Source organism: Liolophura sinensis, chromosome 5 (genome assembly GCF_032854445.1).
Source record: "Liolophura sinensis isolate JHLJ2023 chromosome 5, CUHK_Ljap_v2, whole genome shotgun sequence".
Lineage (NCBI taxonomy): Eukaryota > Metazoa > Mollusca > Polyplacophora > Chitonida > Chitonidae > Liolophura > Liolophura sinensis.
The window spans coordinates 8,730,151-8,749,242 of NC_088299.1; the positions used below are offsets into that span (position 1 = coordinate 8,730,151).

General features: G+C 39.7%; 2 protein-coding genes across 2 annotated transcripts; both read left to right on the plus strand.

The window, feature by feature from the left end:
* The first annotated feature begins 723 nt into the window (after positions 1 to 723).
* On the plus strand, positions 724 to 4,561 carry LOC135465423 (cytochrome P450 3A9-like). Its single transcript, XM_064742663.1, has 4 exons — positions 724 to 824; positions 1,554 to 1,650; positions 4,019 to 4,071; positions 4,447 to 4,561. The coding sequence occupies exons 1-4, from the start codon at positions 751 to 753 to the stop codon at positions 4,559 to 4,561; spliced, it is 339 nt and encodes a 112-aa protein (XP_064598733.1). The 5' UTR covers positions 724 to 750.
* Positions 4,562 to 6,736: 2,175 nt separating this feature from the next.
* LOC135466057 (cytochrome P450 3A11-like) lies at positions 6,737 to 18,673 on the plus strand. Its single transcript, XM_064743467.1, has 10 exons — positions 6,737 to 6,857; positions 7,886 to 7,974; positions 9,871 to 10,019; positions 10,492 to 10,616; positions 11,778 to 11,916; positions 12,796 to 12,953; positions 13,822 to 13,913; positions 15,266 to 15,403; positions 16,149 to 16,308; positions 18,569 to 18,673. The coding sequence occupies exons 1-10, from the start codon at positions 6,741 to 6,743 to the stop codon at positions 18,647 to 18,649; spliced, it is 1,248 nt and encodes a 415-aa protein (XP_064599537.1). The 5' UTR covers positions 6,737 to 6,740; the 3' UTR covers positions 18,650 to 18,673.
* Positions 18,674 to 19,092: the final 419 nt, after the last annotated feature.

Consider the following 19,092-nt stretch of genomic DNA (forward strand, 5'->3'; position numbering starts at 1 on the left):
ATTCCTGTTTATAAACCAATCTTCTTAATTCTTATATCTGACTTTGTTTTTGTTTTATGGGCTCAAGAAGTGGGTGAAACCTTTCTTTTGCCTGGTAGTTTATATATATATATATATATATATATATATATATATATATATATATATATATATATATATATATACAGATGAAATTAAATCAGAAATAAACAAACTTCATTTCCTGTCACTATGTTTCAATGTGAAATAAAATTAATTTTTATGTTTTTTATAAAATGTCTAAATATACCTATATATATATATGCACACACACACATATATATATATATATATTATATAATATATATATATATATATATATATATATATATATATATATATACAGATGAAATTAAATCAGAAATAAAGAGTGATTTTAAACAAACTTCATTTCCTGTAACTAAGTTTCAATGTGAAATAAAATTAATTTTTATGTTTTACTAGCGTTCACTCTATATAACGGTATACTGGGAAGATGTCAGACTGGGAAACTGACTGGGATAATGACATACTGGGATACTGACATACTGGGATAATGACCACTGGGATAATGGCCCTGGGATAGTGATCTACTGGGAAACTGTCCTCCTGGGATAATGGTCGTACCCCTACAGACACATGCCTACACAGCCTATAGCCGATATACTTGACTTAGTATATAGGGTGTGTGGCCTTGATTCTAGATACGCTGCTATGTAGACTCAAACGGCCTGAATACGTCTACTAGCCAACATGGATGTTCTAGGACTGGTGAATATCCCAGTGTGGGTCCTTATTGTCCTGGCTCTATGTTTCCTGTACTACATGTAAGTATCCGTGAACTGCGTGTTGTGCCGTTTATGCGTATGTGTGTGCGTATAGGCTATACACACAAAATTGGCGATAATGCACGTATAGACATGATATGTCATATACGTGCGCATGTACATGTTCAGTCAGCTTTCGTTGTCAGATTCTTATCACGTTTTTCTCTAAAAGAAGCACACATATGTTGCAAGACATCATTTGGTCGCTTAATTTAATGGTACAAGTCACGTTGCTATTAGATACAGCGTCTCTATGAAACATTGAATCACAGACATTAACATATATGTACAGGGCTGCATCCATTAACACACCCTGGTTAACGCTGTGTCTACAAAATGACCTCGCTGTTATTTACGTATACACCCCCTAGCTGTAGATCGTAATGCAGGTCAGGCTATATGTGTGTTGAGCCGTTGTAAGGCTAACGGGTGTCTTTCAGTTAATGCCACTATAAATAGTAGGTACGTACCAGGGGAACATACGTCTTAATTGAATTAAATTGAATTGGGTATTTATTTTCTAATACTGTGCAAGATATAGAGACAGATTTTACTTATATCACAAGGTGTTTAATCGACTTGCTTTAATCCTCAATGGAGACCTCTCTGGCCGGAACGAGGTTGCACGCCAGCGCGGCGAAATGACCCCGGAGCTTCTCGCCAATGCGGTCGCTGTGAGTTCAAGTCCAGCTCATGCTGACTTCCTCTGCTTGTTATCTATCGATGCAGGTATTCGACCGCTAACTTCGGTGTTTTTAACACGATGGGAGTGCCCGGGCCCAAACCAACGGTACTCATGGGAAATCTCAGAGAGATCGTGAAAAAGGTTAACAGTATTTTTATGTATCGATATATCTTATAAGATAAGACAACACTTGGCTAAATGTATATATGCATCGATAAAATACTCTGCGTAAAGTTTAATAACCCTAACTTTTTGTATTTTTGATTCTGCACAAACGAAATATACATCGAAGTTCAAAGTAAGCAAAATCCCACACAATGAGAAAATAGAGCGCGCTGCCATGTTATTGGGTCCGAGAGACGGGACGTCATGTTTCTGGTTACTTTAACATGGTGCAACTCACGGCCTCGTAAGAAAATTATTTCATTGTTTCATTGATAAACTAAGCAAATCAGAAAAAAAATGTCTATGATTCTTTAGGTCTGTTCCCAACTCTCTTATATAACACGGGTTATATTATTTGTTGTTGTTTTTTCATTCATTTAAACAGAAGATAGGTCCTTCACACAAGTATGTATGGGAATATATATCCGGTGGGCATAAAAAATGGGCCGTACTTTGATGCTACATTGCTCCATTATCTTTTCTTCACACTCTTTCAAACTTTAGACATTCAAATGGCATGATTTTGTTAATATACTGACCAATTTTCAAGGTCATGGCTTGAGTATTCTGTACACAGGGTTAAAATGAAAACATAGCCTCAAAAACGCACGTTCCGGTGACTCACATTGCATCGCATGGGTAGAGCGCCGCTGCGCCTGTGTGACACGTGTCAATCAAGTGTCGTCTGGAAAAAATTGTCTGGCTCTAGTGTCAGAGAAACCCTTTTGCTAAATAGGCACAAGTTTTGCTGAATCAAGATGGTTTTCTCTGCGGCGGACAAGGAACTGATGGCAACGTTTCACTGAGAAGGATTGAAGTGGGGCAAAAATTCTGAAAGAATTCCCGGTGAAAAACTGGAATGAAAGTTCCGTTAACAATGTGATCAGAGAGTTAGAAAGGACAGGTTCTCTAGAAAGGAAGTCAGGCAGTGGACGACCAAAAACTGTTTGCTCGGAAGAAAATCTTCAGTATGTGGAAGAGGCACTTTGTTCCCAGGAAGACATTCCCGGGCACGCACTAATCTTAGAGACAGATTGCAAGTAACCTTGGAGTATCTCGGACTTCTGTGAGAAATATGACAAAAGAACTGGGATTAAAATCGTACAAGCGAATACGGACTTCAAAAAGGGATGAAACGGTTCGACAGAAAAAAAAACGCGCTGCAGAAACCTTGATGATAAGTTTTTGACGGAGAAGGTGAAGAAAATTGGCCTCACGGATGAAAAAGACTTTGCATTTGAGATTACACGCAATAGACAAAACAATCGCGTTTATGGCAAACAAAAGCGGGACATTCATGTTAAAAGGCTTAATCAAGTCGGTTTACAAAGAAGTTAATGGTTTCTGGTGGAGTTTGTTGGCGCGAGAATACCCGCATACAGTTTATTGATACTGAAAAGACTAAGGTGAATTCCGAAAATTACATGAACTTCTCGATCGTGGCCTTCTCCCTGATTTTCGCCGGTTGTACCCAGCATCTTGAGGAAGTGACTCCTTCATTCATAACTAAGGACGAGTGGCCACCGCAGAGACCCCGACTGCAATCCCATGGACTAATGTGTGTGGAATTCTCTGAGCGAAAAGGTTTATGAGGGTCGCACGGAAAAATTCACTCGGGATGATTTAGAAGCACGCATCAAGAACTGTTGGGAAAAAAAATTAATCTTAAGGAGATTCGGAACTCAATCAGTTCATGGAAGAAACGTTTGCGCGCCATCTACCGAGAAGATGGACGACCAATTGATCACCTTTTCAAGTAAAACAAAGTAGAACATCATTTTGAAATGTCCGGAACATGCGTTTTTGACTCTGTTTTGATTTTAGTCTCATGAACAGGAATGTTAAAGGATGGAATTGAAATTTGGTCTGTATACTTACGACATAATGGCTTTTGAGTGTATAAAATTTTAGCAGCTGACGTAAGAGGGTTTCGGAGATATTGAGTGTCAAAGTACGGCCCATTTTTTATACCCCATATATACCTACAATCCCTCATAAGACTCAACTGAAAAGTACAGCTTGTGCTGCATGTACGTTTTTGTATGTTTGATTGGTTGATTCGGGTTTAAAGGTCAAATGCTTTAAATCGCTGATTCAGACGGTTGTAGGCTCGCTACAACTGTCAAGCCGTGTATAAGCCATTTATGTCAGGAGTTCGAAACCAGCTCTTGGTGATCCAACTACGGAAGGCGACTTGTCAGGTACCTGCATGAATGAAAACCGGTACATGATATACTGACGATAAAGCAGTAAACATGTTATACATGTTCTTGTCAGCTGCAATGTTACCGAAATAGCCTATATATACATACCGATATACCACATAATTGTTCATTCTTCACAGGGATTCGTGGAAATGGAGGGCGAATGGGTGAAGAAGTATGGACGTGTGTACGGGTGAGTTACTAATTCAATGGGGTTTTTTTTTTGGGTCGCAGATAAGACCTGACGCTGCAACATTATACTGTGTCCTGCTCATGCTGGCTTCCACTACAGTCGTACGCGCGAAGGTCTGACAGCAACCTGTTGATTGTCGTGGGTTTCCTCCCACCACAATGTTGATCGCCGACATATGAATGAAATATTCTTGAGTACGGCGTAACACACCAACCAGATAAACAAATAAAAAATATTAAATTTTCCTCATTTTTCCTCAAAAAAATTTACTCACTCACTTATTTGTTCACTCGGTTATTTCGGTTCATCGATGTAGATTTACTAGCTATTTGAGTCAAATGCATTTGAAATCTGATTTCTCGAATCCTTTCACAGGATATTTGAAGGCCGTAATCCGATATTGATTGTTGGGGATCTTGACATGTTGAAAGACATCATGGTTAAACACTTTCACAGCTTCACCAATAGATCGGGTAGGTTGTGCGCTTAATCCATTCTGAGTAAAATTATGATGAAGTATGCACGTTTTGATATTTTGAGCAACATATATCTATGTGTGTGTTAATGCATATGTGTTCAGAGTCGGCTCTGATTGGCTGGAATTAGAGATAGAGGTCTCAGGTTAGGGCTGGTGTCTAACTAGTGTCTGTATTCCAGTTTTTTTTGCCAGTGCATGCGGGACCTTTCTCGCTAAAACTAAATTCGAAATAAGCCTTGATGTTGTCTATGATTAATTCCTGCCTTTTGATGACGATTTGTGGTTAAACTGCATGGTAACGTATAACTCATGAATTACAGTAGAATAATGGTCAATGAATAGATCCAACACATCCGATGTCCCGGCCACCCCTTCCCGTGACAGCGTTACTTTACATTCCATTCCCGGTGAAAGCACGTGATGTGACGTCACAGAGAGATTGAACATTTGTAACCAATGTGTGGGACATCCGGTTGACCTATTTGCAACAATACTGCCAACGATTGGTCATTGATTGGTTAATTGCGTGTTCTTGATTGATGGGTCGGAAAGCTCTATTCGGCTTGGACCCGAGTCAACAATCCTCGAGAAAAGCGTTTCCATTAACGGTATCAAAGGAAAGTTGAAAGGAAATACGTTATATATGTTAGCAATAACTAAATGGAGTATACATTTTCTGGGACTCGGGTACTAGCTGGATTGACCAGTGATTTGTTGCATTCTTTTTTAAAATACATGTGTAATGAAGAGTTGACCCGGAACGTCTATTTTGGTTGACGGCTGTTATACGAACGTTTCTGTTGGCTAGATTGAACGAACGTCGGAGTGCGCAAATGGCCACGCGAGTGTCGTCAACCGCTTTTTATCACCAGGGTCCCATAAGCAGTAAGAGATTGAGACCGAACCAGTTTGCTTACAAATCTCCCTTGCAAAATTTCGGAAATGAACAATGACTACACAGCTTGGACCTGATACATTCTGTGCGAGGGAGTAGGTTCCCCATTGGTGTATAGAACCTTCATGTTTATTCTATAAGTTGCAAGTCCAATCGATCCAATAATATGTTGCTGGTAACTATATGGCTTTTTGTACCAAAACAAATCACACACACCTTATTTCAGCCTTCCTGTGAAACTGGCAAACCCCTATAATGCATAGCAACTAGGTTTCAGCTATGAGACTTTTGCTTTTGATGTTGTTTTTTTTTTCTTTTTGCATGCCAGAAGTATCAATGTATTCTATTCACTCAAAAGTCTGTTGTCTGAGAGTGTATTCTGTTGTTATAGCACAATAATCAGTCATATTCAGCACAATATCCGGTTAGTCTAATAGAATCTTGATTTATTTGATTTTATTTGATTGGTATTTTACGCCGTTCTCAAGAATATTTCACGTATACGACGGCGGCCAGCATTATGGTGGGTGGAAACCGGGCACAACCGGGGGGAAATCCACGACCATTCGCAGGTTGCTGTCAGACCTTCCCACGTACGGCCGAATAGAATCTTTATGCTGAATTAACAGAATATGTGTGTTACCTTTAACCGAACAATCTGCTGCAATAACAGAATACATTCTAACATCACTCAAACAACAGACTTTCTGTTAAAGATTCATTTTTTGAGGGAAAGCATTTACATTTGTTCCACTTAAACACAGAATTTGGGCCTACTTTTGTGATATGTACTCATGCTATATGCATATTTACGAACGCATTTTGAAAGATTTTACCAACAGATCCGGATTCCTGATAACACCCTCAACACAAGCAGACAAAACACGCTTTACATGTCTATGGCAAATGTCAATCATCGCTAAACCGCAGACCATTAACTGGGTCACAGTTATGAGGGTTATGCTACGGAGCCGTAAAATGGAATGGCGGTTTTGTTTTCCTTTTTTAACTGTGCGTTTTGTATTAGTTCCACTTTTGGTATTAAAAGTGTTTGGTATTTAGCTATTGGTATTAAATGTGACATGGCCTAAATCATCAAATTCACCGAAATAAACCATTCGAACACTTTCGTTTGGCTCTAACATTTGAAACGATACTAAATACTTTACCTTAAAAAAAAAACCATATGCTCTCATGTGTCGCACGTTTTAAAACTGTAAAAGTAAAAAGTGTTGCAAAACTTTTTGAATCGAGATACATCACACTGTTTCTCTCGATCGGTTTCAGGATTTTGGCATGCGCAGTCACGACGTTCCGCCCGTCACGCAGTTCCTAACCATCATTGCTGATGATGACTGGAAACATAACCGGAATTCTCTGACGCCAGCCTTCACTTCCGGAAAACTAAAAAAGGTCTGTGGTGTATATCATTCTCTTTAAAGGGGCAAAACAAAGCAAGCAGAGAAAAAAAAAACAACAAAAAAAAGCGTATTTATACATATGCGTATTTTGGGATTGAGTAAAATTCTAATGTTTGAATTCTACTTCGGGCTTTTTGGACCAGTCTGGCGTTTTGATACAACACAAACACTACTTTTACCAATATAATACATGTTGGAATATGAGTACCATGAGTAGTCACCCCGCTAGTAAACGCCATAAGAATATCACCCAAAGGTATAAACTTAAAATACAACAGAGGCCTTTGTGGCCGAGGAGGTTAGCACACCAGCACGGTGCAATGACCCAGAAGCCAACGAGCAACGCAGTCGCGATGAGTTCATGTCCAGCTCATGCTGTCTTCCTCTCCGGCCGTACGTGGGAAGCCTCCCATGGGCTTCCCCTAGGCTCTGCCCGGTTTCCTCCCACCATAATGGTGACCGCCCTCGTATAAGTGACATATTCTTGAGTACGGCGTAAAGCACCAATCAAATAAGTAAACAAATAAAAATGCAATAACTAGTTTCACATCACTGGCATGCTACATTAGGTGTATGACACAAAGCAAAAGATTACAGCATCGAAGGTAAAACCGGCCTCTTTACCTCAAACCGGTTTCACACGTAACCAGTGAAATAAGGCCTCTTTACCTTAATCCGGGTTTATTCCGCCTGTTTCTGCATTTGCTTAAAAGAAGCAACGTACACGCCACAAGCACAATATTACCCACTGAAGAATTAAGGCATATGACTGTCTCTTATTCAGTCAAAATAATCTAAGAAGAATAGAAAAAAACAAAAAAAAAAACAAAACAAACATAAATAGATAAAATAATATATTTTTCAATAGTTTTCCATCGGCGTATACGTATTATTGGGATATTATATCACTTTAATGGTATATTTATGCGCCCATGTGTTATTTCATAACATGTATACTAAAGTTTTGCAAATTTTAGACCGTAATGATAAAAATGATATATTTATTTCCCATTGCAACAGATGACCGATAGTATCTGCAAAGCTGCGGAGTCATTCGTCGAAGCACTGAAAGAGAAAGCTGACAAGCATGAGCCTATGGACGTGAAGCAGTAAGTTGTGTGCTTGGGTTATTCCTAAGTCGGGAGTTCAATCCCTCTGATGGTTAAGTTTGTCGTCCTGTCACAGAATAACGGTTATTTTTTAAAAATTGGTCACCATTGTCAATAAAGCTCATTGCAAGTCTGTAAAGGCTGCCACTTTATGCGACCATCAAACACTAAATCGAGCTCCGGGCTAATTTATACATTTATATTTTGGAGACAACACCTGGACATACCTTAATATTTCCTAGTTAATATTTTGTCGCCTGAAAACGAAGCTTCAGTAACCATGGAAAAGGGAATTACTTTTGTCATGGGTCAGTTGTAGTGGAAAGTTGCTTAACTGAATGCATCACCACGTCCAAGATTGATTCATCAATGTTTGTGGTATGAGCAGTGGGGTGTGACCAGTGACGTCTAATAAATAACAAATAACATCTCTGCATATTCTTTACAAAATTCTGCTTACGTCACGGTGGCAGGGCCGTTTATGTTGTTACTCTTTAAGCATTGACATGATCAGCTATAATAAAACCCAAACTGAGGTAAGCTGACAAGCGCCAAGATTTCACGGGTTATATACGCAATATAGTCTTCTATATTGTATTCCTGCAAAAAGCAGGATTCTGCTGGTGGACTATTTATCACAGATACTTGGTCTCTTTACGTTGTTTTCATGTGATTGTTTATTAAATGTGATGACAACACAGTGCATTTAATAATTCTACTACATCAGGGATGTCTAATAAATTGCAATTGACATCGATGCACTTATTGTTACCTAACTATTTTTACACTATGATGCTATAAAGGGTATGTAAGTTGCTATATTTAAAGCATTTACGTAAACAATTATACGTTTAATTGTGACAAATTTTTCCAACTATGATTTTGTCGTCTTTGCGCTGGTTTTACCCTCTATGCCGCAGCCTTTTTGTACTGTATTCATGCACAAACCAGTATTCTGTTGATGGACTAATCATGCCCAAAAGCTTGTCCCTTTGCGTTGTTTTCAGGTTACTGTTCATTAAATATGATGACATCACTGCATATTGACTAATTCTAGACGAGTGACTTCAAGTTGCAATTAACATCTCTGCATTTTTTTTCTTTTACCTAATTCCAGTTACGCCATGATTTTAAAGGGACGCATGTAATTTGCTACTATTTAAACATTTACATGAGCAGTTAAAATAAAACGCTAACAGAGGTAAACTGACAAGATAAAAGGCTTCAGCACTGAAGATAAAACCAGAGCATTGATGACCTTGTGATAGCTGGCAAGTGGTCACCAGTATAGCCGGTGAAATCCGGCCCCTTGCTAATCTACCTCAACCAGGATGGTCGGATTTCGCAGGTTTTGTGTAACGATTTTTTTTTGCCAATCATGATACTGGTTTTACTCTCTTGTAGTATTTTATATACTAATAAAACTAAAAATAAATGATAGTCTAACATTATGTTACAACTTTCGAACTATGATAACATTTGAAAATGTTGACACCTGTATATTACAGTATTTTACACGTTGTATCATTTGAACACGTAGGAAATTCACACTTTACCGTTAACATTTGCGTTTTAACAATACATATATAGGAAAACATTGCTTTCTATTCAGTGTAATCGCAGTGAAAGTTTCAGTTTGATTTTTCACTTATACTATATAGAGGGTTTAAGCTGATTGAGACTGATGTGTATATCTCACATCAAAGAGCATGCTCCTGCCATAACGTTGGCCACCGTCGTACAAGTGAAATACTCTTACACGAGTACGGCGTAAAACACCAATCAAAAAAAATAAATAAAATAAATCAAAGAGCACGCAGGAATAAATAAATAACAAGCGATTCATAGATATTAATTCGAATAAAGTCAGTAAATAACAGATTTTCTGTTGTATAGGTTTACGTCTGGCTATACGATGGAGGTAATCGCGGCTACCTCGTTCGGTATGAAATTGGACGCTCAGAAGGCAGATGATGATCCATTCGTGAAATACGCTATGAAATTCTTCAAAGTTTCCGTGACTAATCCATTTGTACTGGCCTCATGTAAGTACACGGTTGATCGGATTAACAGGAGGAAAACCACAAAGAGAATCAAACAAGAAATAGCAAATGCTATATCCGCTACAGTGCTAACTTGCCGAACCGACAATGTGGTTTGGCATTAATCAGTTGCTTATGTTTACATTTAAAGAAAAAACTTGTTTTCATGCCAGTTGTATTAATCGGCGTTCGGTTCTGTCCATGTCTGTATCCGTTCTTTTGTGCCTCAAAACAGACTATAAACGTAAGAGGCAAAACCTTTGAGGAAAGTAAGGTTTTAAACAGGATTACAGCGACAGTGTTTAAACATTCGCAACTGTTTCCGAACGTGCCAGAGCATTACGATTTCCTGCACCCGATAAACTGACCACCTACGTGTAAGTGTACACAGTTCAAAACACGAACTGTTTAATTAGATTTTTATTTCGAGAGATTGAAATATGGTTCCCTATACTGCGGACTTTGCTCTTTCCAGTTGTCTGCCCTTTTGTCTTACCCATCATGAAGCTGCTCAAGATATCCGCCATGCCAACCGATTCTATAGATTTCTTCAAGAAAATTGTCGACCAGGCTCTTGAACAAAGGCGAAGTAACCCAGGGGTTTGTATTACACAGTTCATAAAGTTTGTAATTGATTAAAATTCAAAAACGTCAACAACATACCAACCAGGCGTGCATGTATATGCATGAGGTTGTAAAGATAAACAATGTTGGGGTTCCAGCATTGGAGTGAGTGCTTGGGGTTTAACGTCGTACTTAACAATTTTTCGTCATATGACGATGAAGGAATCCTTAGGGTGCATGTAGGTGTAATGTGCCTCCTTGTTGCAGGACGGATTTCCACCGCTCTTTTATTTAGTGCTGCTTCACTGAGACGACTTACCGAAGGCAAGTAAACCGCCCCGCCCGAGATATCGTACTGATACGGGTCAACCAGTCGTTGCACTATCCCCTTCATGCTGAACGCCAAGCGAGGAAGTTACAACTTCCTCTTTTAAAGTCTTAGGTGTGACTCGATCAAGGATTGATCCTGGATCTACCGCTCCCGAAGCGGACTCCAGCATTGGAAGTTCATTTATATCACCAATTCTATAGAGCTAAAAAAAACTGGATGAGACAACTCAAGGTTTCGAACCAGTGGCCTTCTTTCATCAGCAACGCATGCATGTCGACCATCTAGCCCATTCGACCCGCAAAAATATGAGGAAAAATATATAGATAAAACTAGGAGGCACATGATGTAGTTGGCCTGTAGACTTTATGGCAAAAATTCCAGTTGGCTGTGAATTACTCAGATGATTTGTAGCCATAACATTTAATAATCACTAACAGGACAACAATGTAATGAAACCTAGTCCCGGTTTCACAAAGCCGCGTAGGACATTTTTTTTATCGTACATTGGACGTACGATATTTTGTACATCACTGTTACCGTAGCATTGTCCTATGGGTGCGATTATCGTACATGTACGACATCTTTGTGAAACTGGGCCCAGGTCTGTTGAATTCTTAGTCCATTAACAGAGTCATGGTTCACGCAGGTATACAAAATAAAAAAAGACGCACAGCATAGAGATTAATACTGGAGCAGTGCCGGCGGTGTCGTAGTTAGCAAATGGTCACATGTAACCGGTGAATTCCAGGTCCTTTTTCAATTTACCTTCGTGAAGCCTGTACCTGCAAATTGTCCTAGTAAACTGCAATACAACAGAATGAGGATTGCCATATAAGCATTCATTTCAAAGTTTGTATATTATACAGAAATATAATGACTTTCTGCAACTGATGATAACTGCTGAGAATCAAGCACGGTCTGCGGAAACACAAAGCCATGATGACGATGGACTTAAGGGTGGCGAAGTGCAACAATCAAACTGGAAGGATAAACGCATGGGGCAAGGTTGTATTCTCACCGATGATTAACTTCTTATTAAAGGATACGTTAAACGCTTGTTTTTTATTCTTTAATATGGAGTTTAGGATACGGCCTTAAATGTGAAACTATGAGAAAGATGCTCAGCTTCCTTCTTGGGTCGTAAAACTGGTTTAAAGCTATAGCTTTCCTAATGTCATAGCGCTCAGTCTGGAAATTTAGTTGCCTTCTGCGGGGAAATCAAAGCTGATAGCTGTCACTTTTTGGGGAGGAGAGGCCGAACTGTGGAGTTAAGCTGATCCCATTAAAGTTTGTTCATTGATGACATTTTCAAATATTCTACTAACGGAAAAAATGCATAAAATAGAAGAGTTATTAAGAAATTTTTTTCTCATTGTTTTGGCATATCATTCTTTGTTTTCCTTCAATGTGTCATGTTAGCGCTGGATACATGGGTGATATCGTCAGCTAGTGCGTGGTTAACTACCGACGTCGTTAGCTAGGGTCTCACTGCCGACATCGAAGGCGACGCAATGTTCCCGGAGTCGCTTACCAATGCGGTCGATATGAGTTCAAGTCCAGCTCGTGCTGGCTTCCTTTCCGGCCGTACGAGAGAAGGTCTTCCAGCAATCTGCGGATGGTCGTGGGTTTTCCTGGTCCTGGTCTCCTCCCACGATAATGCTGACTCCCCTCGTATCAGTGAAATATTCTTGAGTAACACCAATCAAATAACTAAATAAATAAATAAATAAATCATTCAGGCCCATATAAATGTTCTCTATTGAATAAATTAACTAAACCGTGCAGACGCAACTGCATATATGTATATGTATCACATGTATTTATATACAATGAGACAGTGCCCGCTTAACTTTTCTGAAGATTTGACCTAAATTTATGCTGTAGGACTGAGCGATTCCGAGATTCTGGCACAGTGTATCACTTTCTTCGTGGCCGGATTCGACACATCCGCTGCCACCATCGCCTATGCCTTGTACCACTTGACGATGAATCCAGAGTGCCAGCAGAAACTTGTGGACGAAATCGACGACTATTACCCAGGCGTAAGATATCAGTCGTAAGATACAAAACATAAAATACTAGACGTAAGATGTGAATACTAGACGCAAGATGCCAGACGTAATATACAGTCCACACAATACCAGACGCAAGATAGCAGGCGTAAGATACAAGACCTAAGATAAAAGACATCAGAGTCTAACCTGAAAATGCTGAAGTCATTGGGAACTGTGAGACAAATCTTGTAGTCATTGCGGGCTAATGTTTATTTGTTTTGTAAACCGACGATGAATAAAGTAGATATTCTATCATGGAGCAGAGCTTTATGCCGTACTCAGGAATGTTTCACTTATACGACGGTGTTCAGCATTATGGTGGAAGGAAATTGAACAAAGCCCGGGCAGAATCTCATGAGCATCCGATATTAGTTTTAATATATTTAAAGTAACGGTACAATTTGCTTTGTATTGTAATAAGTCATGTATTGAGATACATTGGTGTTATGGCCAAATCATGACTTTGCACAATGCTGCATCGGGTATTGAGACACATTGGTGTTTATGGCCAGACTATGACTTTGTACTATGCTACATCGGGTACCGGTAACGAGATACATTGGTGTTTATGGCCAGACTATGACTGTACTATGCTACATCGGGTATTGAGATACATTGGTATTTATGGCCAGACTATGACTTTGTACTATGCTACATCGGGTACAGGTACCGAGATAAATTGGTGTTATGGCCAAATCATGACTGTTATACTACATAGGCTAAGAAATAATACTGATGTTAGAGCCGAATATAGAATTTGTTGCATCTTTGAATAAACGGCCATTGGGCCTGACCGTTGACGTGAAAAATACTGCATAATTAGATTGAGTGCTTGACATTTTGATCTTTTGAACAGGGAAAAGTACCTGATTACGATGAGCTGCCGGAAATGCCGTACCTGAACATGGTGATAAATGAGACTCTTCGCATGAACCCACCCGCTGCCAGGTAGGTGTCTGGTCGCGAAACTGTATATCCTGTACCAAAGTTCAAATCGGGGCCTCCGTGGCTCAGTTGGTTAGCGCGCTGGCGAAGCGTAATGACCCAGGAGTCTCTCACCAATGCGGTCGCTGTGAGTTCAAGTCCAACTCATGCAGGCTTCCTCTTCGGCCGTATGTAGGAAGGTCTTCTAGCAACCTGCGGATGGTCGTTGAAGTCTAATAAATTTATTTGAATGTAAATTTGTTGCTTACATCTAAACATGCATTCAATCTGAATGATGATAATATTTATGAATGTATTAAAACTATAAACTCACTGATTGATCAAAATCCAGGCTGAACACATTTCCTAGCTGTAAAGACCAAATTCTAGTACAACTATAATTATTAAACATGTGTTACATCCTCATTTATATTATTACACAAAGACCACATATATACCAAAAAGTGGTTCCACATGCCCAACATACAAAGATTATTTTCATATTTACAACTAACATTTCGCACTCTTTCATCTGAACTTTATGTAATTTTTCTGTTTTCTCCACCTTTAACGTACCGGTACCACCTATTTCGATTGTGTTCTTTCGTAACAGTATGGCTTTCTGTTGACAAACTCGAGACATCCAAGGACAGCAGATTTGACTTAGTATGCGAATACGAAAGTAGCACCTCGCGAACATACTGTTATAAAGCTCACATCGCTCCAACGGGAGGTGGATTATTTCGAAACGGGAGGTTATTTGGCAAGAGCACATAGCCTTAAGTCTATAGCAGTCTGCAACGCCCGACTGCGCCAATTCGACAGTCATATAGCACTCATAAATTGTCAATTTCGACAGTCATATAGCACTCCTAGTGTCAAATTCGACAGGCATATAACACTCATAAAGTGTCATTTTCAACAGTCATATAACACTCATGAAGTGTCAATTTCGACAGTCATATAGCACTCATAAACCATAAAGTGGATAACAGCCTTTTCCAAAACCACTTAAAGCATCAGTTCCCAGAGGAATATGTAAGAAATGATATATATTAAACAGTAAATACAGCTTGTAACACTTGAGAGAGAAGCCGTCATCAGGTTTTCATGGAATACAGTCGATATTCAAATTTACTTCAAATTTCAAACTCGTTGTCTATGGACAATTCCCAGATCGAATACAAACATAGGTGTCATAGTGGACTTGACTGCAACTGTTCATAAAAGCATTATTTTGGTACAATAAACATGATTGGCTATATCTGATATTTCAACATCTGACATTTAATCTCTGTTTTCACGCAGGGTCGATGTGGTTGAAATGTGGCTAGTGTGGCGTTAAGCCATAATCATTCATTCATTCATTCACGCAGGGTCGACAGAATGTGTACTCGAGACACAGTTGTTCGTGGACTTCACATCCCAGCCGGCATGCCCGTGGCCATCCCCATATACAATATACACCGGGATCCGGAGTACTGGGATGAACCGGATACGTTTAATCCAGAAAGGTAGGGTTAACGCACATAAGTGTAGCACAGGTGTGGTTAATCCGGAGAGGTGTGGGTAATCCGTAAACGTATGGTTAACGCAGATAAGAATAGTTGATCCATTTAAGTACAGTTAATCCAGATAACTTTAGTTAATCCAAGTAAGTATGGTTAATCCAGATAACTATAGTTAATCCTGAGAAGTTTATTAATCCAGATAGGTAGTTAATCCAAACAAGTATAGTTGGTCAAGACAGGTGTGGTTAGTCCTGATAAGTGTAGATAATCCAGACCGGTATGCTTAATCCAGACAAATGTGGTTAATCCTGACAGATGCGCTTAATTCTGAAAAAGTATGATTAATCCAGACGAATACGGTTAATCTAGACAGGTGAAAATGATAATGCAACCATTTCTACCTTCCTCTGGAGCAATATTCATGTTATTTACACTTCAGTGTGCAATATCCTAGCTCCATATATTCGTTATACCTCCACGATTTAAATGTAATATAAGTGGTTGCGAGGAACTTTCCCGTATCAGGACTGTTCTCTGGGCAATATGTATCTAAATAACTTGTATGATTATATGTATACCTCCATGATATACATCTAAAATACATAGTGAATTTATCTAGTCGGATAACTAATACCCGTCTGCATTTACTCTACCCCCTAATGTTTGGATAACGTATATTGGGTTCACTGATAAAAATATTCAACTATTTTCACGCCTGATTTGACATTTCCTTCACACCCTGGATTAGATTCTCGCCTGAGAACCGAGCGTCCCACCATCCGCTCCAGTGGATCCCGTTTGGACACGGACCCAGGAACTGCATAGGCATGAGACTCGCTCTCTTGGAGATAAGGATCGCTCTCGTGTACCTCTTCCAGAAGTACAGATTTGTGCCCAACAGTAAAACGGTAGGTGACGTCCACCCCAGGTGTATTGACGGCAAGTTTATAAGAAATAAACTAAGTTAACAAATTCTGCATACGTTGGTATCTTAATCACAAAAAAGCAGTACACAAAAAGTAGGTTTCATGGAAAGGCATGAAAGAAAAAAGGAAATAAATGTTAAATTTGTACATGAATGAATTCAAGAGAAATTTTATAGGCGTCAAAACAGGAATTCGCACACACTTTCATGATGCAAAACTTCAGACCAAAGGGTAAATCTCATTTAATTCTTTTTGAATTTTGCCTAATTCATTTTTTTTTTGGAAGAGCCCTATTACAGATCACATTGGTTCTTTGTATAGAATGCTTGATATAGACCTTCACAGCTCCTTCGTGTTCATAATTCTAAAGCAACACTTCTCAAGAAATTGTTCATTCTGTCGTGAACAGTACAGGGGCCGTTGGCACTAAGCGTTCTTTTTTATTTTACCATGGCAACGTATGTTAAAAACATAAACAGTGACACAAAAGTAAGTCCCCCCCCCCTAAACGTTGTTTGATATCTCCCGTGATATGTACCAGATCGCAATGAAAATGTGCCCACACTATCCCAGTAATCAGGCGGACGCGGTATATCAAGGATTAACGTGCAGGTGCAGTTGTGCGCTAATGGGCATGCGCAAACTCAAAATCGGTCGATTTTAAAAATTTCATAAAAAGGAGTCAACCAGATTTTTCAACGGCAATTCTTTATTTTAAATCACAGAATTCGCTCATTTTCACTCGATGACCATTAACTGTCAATATCGTGGGTAGCCGCCATGAGATTGTATCACATTTTGACAACTCGCTCGCACTGTGTTGATGAGGCGTGCGATCCAACGTTGCGGGATCGCTAACCACTCATCCTGAAGGAGGCGTCTCACATCGTCAAGAGAGGACTCCATCCCAGCTCGGCGATGGACTGATTGTTTCAGCTGATCCCTAAGACGTTCGATGGGGTTGAGATCCGTATAACACGCGGGCCACTGGGTCCGGTCAATGCCTTCAGTTTGGAAAGAGTCATTCACAATCCCTGCATGATGTGGACGCGCATTGTCGTCCATGAAGACAAATCCATCTCCAACGGCGGCTACGTATGGCAAAACCTGCGGTCTGAGAACTTGCGCAACGTACGCAGCAGCGTTCAAATTTTCCTCAGTAGGAAGCAGATGTGTCTTGCCTGTCAAACTGATGCCTGCCTAGACCAAAATGCTGCCACCACCTAAGGCCGTTACTGGCTGCAGGCAGCACTCTGCATGCTGTTCAACCTGCCGACGCCACACACGTCTCCTAGAGTCAACGTGACGGAGACACACACCTGTTTCGTCGGTGAAAAGAACGTTGTAACATTGCCGTCTAGTCCATAGAACGTGATTTGTCGCCCACTAGACGAGCTATCCTAGGACGGCGGAGCAACAAGGCTTTCCCCACCAGCCGTCTGGGACGTACTCCCACGGCTTTTAGGTGTCCCCTGAGTGTTTGGGCATTCAACCGTCTCGCCCAGACACCAGCATCTACTCTAAGATCATCTCGAACCTCTGGTTCTGAAATTCAGAATGGATGTTAAATGACATGACGAGCGAGTTGAATTCGCACGAGAGTCGAAAAATGGCATTGGTTTTTTTTTTGGGTGGCACACTCAGACCTTATACCTGATGTCGTTCTGTTCTTTAGAAGGACGTTTACGATTCGACGATCTTGTCTTGTGTGGGTGCACTGAGCCTTCCTTTTCTTGACAGGTCCTGATCTCCTGATGTCGGCGATTCAGGTCCGAGAGCGTTTTATTGACCACCTCGGACATGATGCAGGTCATGTTTGACCGCATGAATTTCTTGTGGTGCGTGCCACGTCCTTAACACCCACCCGCACGAATATTTCAGGTCTGGTAACACGGATTCTGTGATGAAATAAAACATTGGCGATGAAATTCTGGTTGACTCCTTTTATGAAATTTTAGACCGACTTTCAGGTTGCGCATGCCCATTAGCGCATAACCGCACCTGCACGTTAATCCTTAATATACCGCGTCCGCCTGATTACTGGGGTAATGTGTGCACAATTTCATTGCAATCTGGTACATATCACTGGATATATCAAACAATGTTTTCGGGGGTGGGGGTGGGGGAACTTACTTTTGTTGCACTGTTTATATTGCCATGGTGATTTCAATCAACTTAGACCTACGATGACTTTATGCATGAGGACCCAGAACAACAGTGTCGTCTTTCTATTTTATTCCAGCTCCCACTACGATTCGGCGAAAGCCTCTTCTTGACAAACCCCAAAGATGGTATCTGGGTGACGCCTCAACACAGAGATTAGCTGACAGACAGATGAACACCAACCTACATGTAACATGACATTAAAACGTATTTTTGTAGAACATTTATGTATATATATATATATTTGCACAGAAATGGTCCTGGATAGAGTAAATTTAACATTTATCGAACTTATCTGTAATATGTTTAACATTGTGTGTTTGTGAATTTTTGAGTGTATTTTACCATTACCTTTGCTATACTTTTATACACCTTTAAGAACAGGTAGTAAGTATACAAGCTAGTGGCTTATTTCGTTGACGGTTTTTGGCAGTCTTGCCGGGCATACAAAATCGTTTAATTAATATTTACCTTATTTGTATATAGTTCGTGTTTAAAGGCACTGTTTCTTTTTTTAAAATTTTTTTTAGAAATAAAAAAAAAAAAAAAAAAAAAGAAACAAAACAAAACGAAATTTGACATTTATTATTCATTGCCTGCGTT

What these genes read in the sequence shown, in the direction of transcription:
- LOC135465423 (XM_064742663.1), top strand. Translation starts at nt 751, where the DNA reads ATGGATGTTCTAGGACTGGTGAATATCCCAGTGTGGGTCCTTATTGTC. An exon ending in TCAGAGAGATCGTGAAAAAG is followed by an intron (nt 1,651 to 4,018) that starts GTTAACAGTATT and finishes CATTCTTCACAG; the next exon opens with GGATTCGTGGAAATGGAGGG. An exon ending in AAGTATGGACGTGTGTACGG is followed by an intron (nt 4,072 to 4,446) that starts GTGAGTTACTAA and finishes ATCCTTTCACAG; the next exon opens with GATATTTGAAGGCCGTAATC.
- LOC135466057 (XM_064743467.1), top strand. Translation starts at nt 6,741, where the DNA reads ATGCGCAGTCACGACGTTCCGCCCGTCACGCAGTTCCTAACCATCATT. An exon ending in AAAGGCGAAGTAACCCAGGG is followed by an intron (nt 10,617 to 11,777) that starts GTTTGTATTACA and finishes TATATTATACAG; the next exon opens with AAATATAATGACTTTCTGCA. An exon ending in GATACGTTTAATCCAGAAAG is followed by an intron (nt 15,404 to 16,148) that starts GTAGGGTTAACG and finishes ACCCTGGATTAG; the next exon opens with ATTCTCGCCTGAGAACCGAG.